This window comes from Pollachius pollachius (assembly GCF_949987615.1).
Source record: "Pollachius pollachius genome assembly, chromosome: 12".
Classification (NCBI taxonomy): domain Eukaryota; kingdom Metazoa; phylum Chordata; class Actinopteri; order Gadiformes; family Gadidae; genus Pollachius; species Pollachius pollachius.
The window spans coordinates 21,075,418-21,077,917 of record NC_136945.1 but is presented as its reverse complement, the minus strand read 5'-3'; the positions used below and the strand labels follow the sequence as shown (position 1 = coordinate 21,077,917).

Here is a 2,500-nt window from a genome sequence, read left to right as displayed (position 1 = left end):
TGCAAAAGAAAAGCTGTATGTTACTTTTTTTTTTTGTGGGGCCACCTAGGTGTGTTTGTGTGTTTGTGCACCTCTACATTTGTGTGTCTTTTCTAAAATGGTTTTCCTGCCCGGTGGTGGTTGTATCGTTGAGGGTGCTCAGTTTGATTGTACCGACCTGTCTTTAGAGTAAAGGTTGAGACATTGATTACTATTACCACTACTATTATCACTATTTTTGTAATTGAAGATACTTGGACTCCTCGATACTTTACCAAAAGGGACGTAAGTTCATTTAGATACACATCATCAAGGAGCAGGTAGGTGTTAGACAGTGACTCAGATACACATCATCAAGGAGCAGGTAGGTGTTAGACAGTGACTCAGATACACATCATCAAGGAGCAGGTAGGTGTTAGACAGTGACTCAGATACACATCATCAAGGAGCAGGTAGGGGTTAGACAGTGACTCAGATACACATCATCAAGGAGCAGGTAGGGGTTAGACAGTGACTCAGATACACATCATCAAGGAGCAGGTAGGGGTTAGACAGTGACTCAGATACACATCATCAAGGAGCAGGTAGGGGTTAGACAGTGACTCAGATACACATCATCAAGGAGCAGGTAGGGGTTAGACAGTGACTCAGATACACATCATCAAGGAGCAGGTAGGGGTTAGACAGTGACTCAGATACACATCATCAAGGAGCAGGTAGGGGTTAGACAGTGACTCAGATACACATCATCAAGGAGCAGGTAGGGGTTAGACAGTGACTCAGATACACATCATCAAGGAGCAGGTAGGGGTTGGATGGTGATTTCATATGCAGGTCATTAAGGAGCAGACAGGATGCCTGCAGCCTGGACATTGAGCTTTGAACCCTCCGCCTGGGATTCAACCAGCCAGACCCCGTGACTCTCTAGCCCCCAGCCCCTCCCCTTCACCCCCGGGGTGGGTGCCTACCGTCGCAGGAGAGTCTGTCGGGCATCAGGGAGTACCCCGCGAAGCAGGAGCAGCTGTAGCGGCCCAACACCACCGAGCACTGCTGACTGCAGGGACCCCCGCCTGCAGGAGGGCGCACACGACGACATCAGGATCAAACGCACACACGCACACGCACGCACACACACACACACACACACACAACGCATTGAAGATATGTATTAGTGCACATTCACCTTTACCTGTTCAGCCTTTCACCCTTTCATCAATTCACCCTCTCACTCTTTCCTACCATTCACCATCTCACTCCTTCCTACCATTAACCCTCTCACTCTTTCCTACCATTCACCATCTCACTCATTCCTACCATTCACCCTCTCACTCTTTCCTACCATTCACCCTCTCACGCTTTCCTACCATTCACCCTCTCACTCTTTCCTACCATTCACCATCTCACTCATTCCTACCATTCACCCTCTCACTCTTTCCTACCATTCACCCTCTCACTCTTTCCTACCATTCACCCTCTCACTCATTCCTACCATTCACCCTCTCACTCTTTCCTACCATTAACCCTCTCACTCCTTCACCACCTCACCCACTTACCCATTCACCATCTCACCCCTCTCGCTGCCACCCCCTCACCTCATTCATCCCCGTACCTTTCAGACCCTCACCCCCCCCCCCCCTCCTCATCCCTTCACTCCCTAACCTATTCACCCCTTCACCCCGCTCAGCCCTCCCTCTCCCTCCAGCCAGTGGTGGGCCCCGCCTCCGGAGCGGTGGGGCCGATCAATCGGCCAATCCCGCGGCCCGATAGCACTGTCACAAAGAGGTATGAGCAGCCACCCCCCCAAACCACACACACACACACACACACACACACACACACACACACACACACAAACACACAAACACACACACACACACACACACACACAAACACACACACAGATGTACGTACACACACATACACACACACACACACACACACACACACACACACACACACACACAAACACACACACAGATGTACGTAAACACACACACACACACACACACACACACACACACACACACAAACACACACACAAATGTACGTACACACACATACACACACAAAAACATAAACACACACACACACACACACACACACATACACACACACTCTCACGCACTCACACCCTCCCTGCCAACCCATTCATCCGGCCGCGCCGGCCTGGCTCGATGAGATCCATCACAGCGCTCTCACGGCGAGCGACCACAAAGAGCTCTGGGAACGCGCCGGGCGCCACGCCGGGCGGCTCCGTCTCTCTGTGTTTTCTCCGGATAAGGATTCTGCTTTAAGTCGCCGTCAAGCGTGAGTTTTAGTCTGGTATTGAACGGGGCGTCACGTGACCGGGAGCGTGATGAAACGACCCAAACCCGGGCGTCCCCCGTTCCCTTAGATCGCAGCGAGCTCGCGCCCTCCCTCTCTCTCGCTCTCTCTCTCTCTCTCTCTCTCCCCCTCTCTCTCCCCCTCTCTCCCTGTCTCTCTCTCGCTCTCTCTCTCTCTCCCCCTCTCTCTCTCTCTC

At 52.0% G+C, this 2,500-nt stretch overlaps 1 protein-coding gene across 1 annotated transcript in view; it reads right to left on the bottom strand.

Annotated features, from left to right (window-relative positions):
- fbln2 (fibulin 2) overlaps positions 1-2,500 on the bottom strand; it is a 55,664-nt gene that overhangs the window by 24,772 nt on the left and 28,392 nt on the right. Inside the window, exon 8 of the mRNA XM_079748174.1 lies at positions 948-1,049. Within this exon, the coding sequence (XP_079604300.1) occupies positions 948-1,049 (102 nt within the window). The remainder of the gene's footprint in view (positions 1-947; positions 1,050-2,500) is intronic.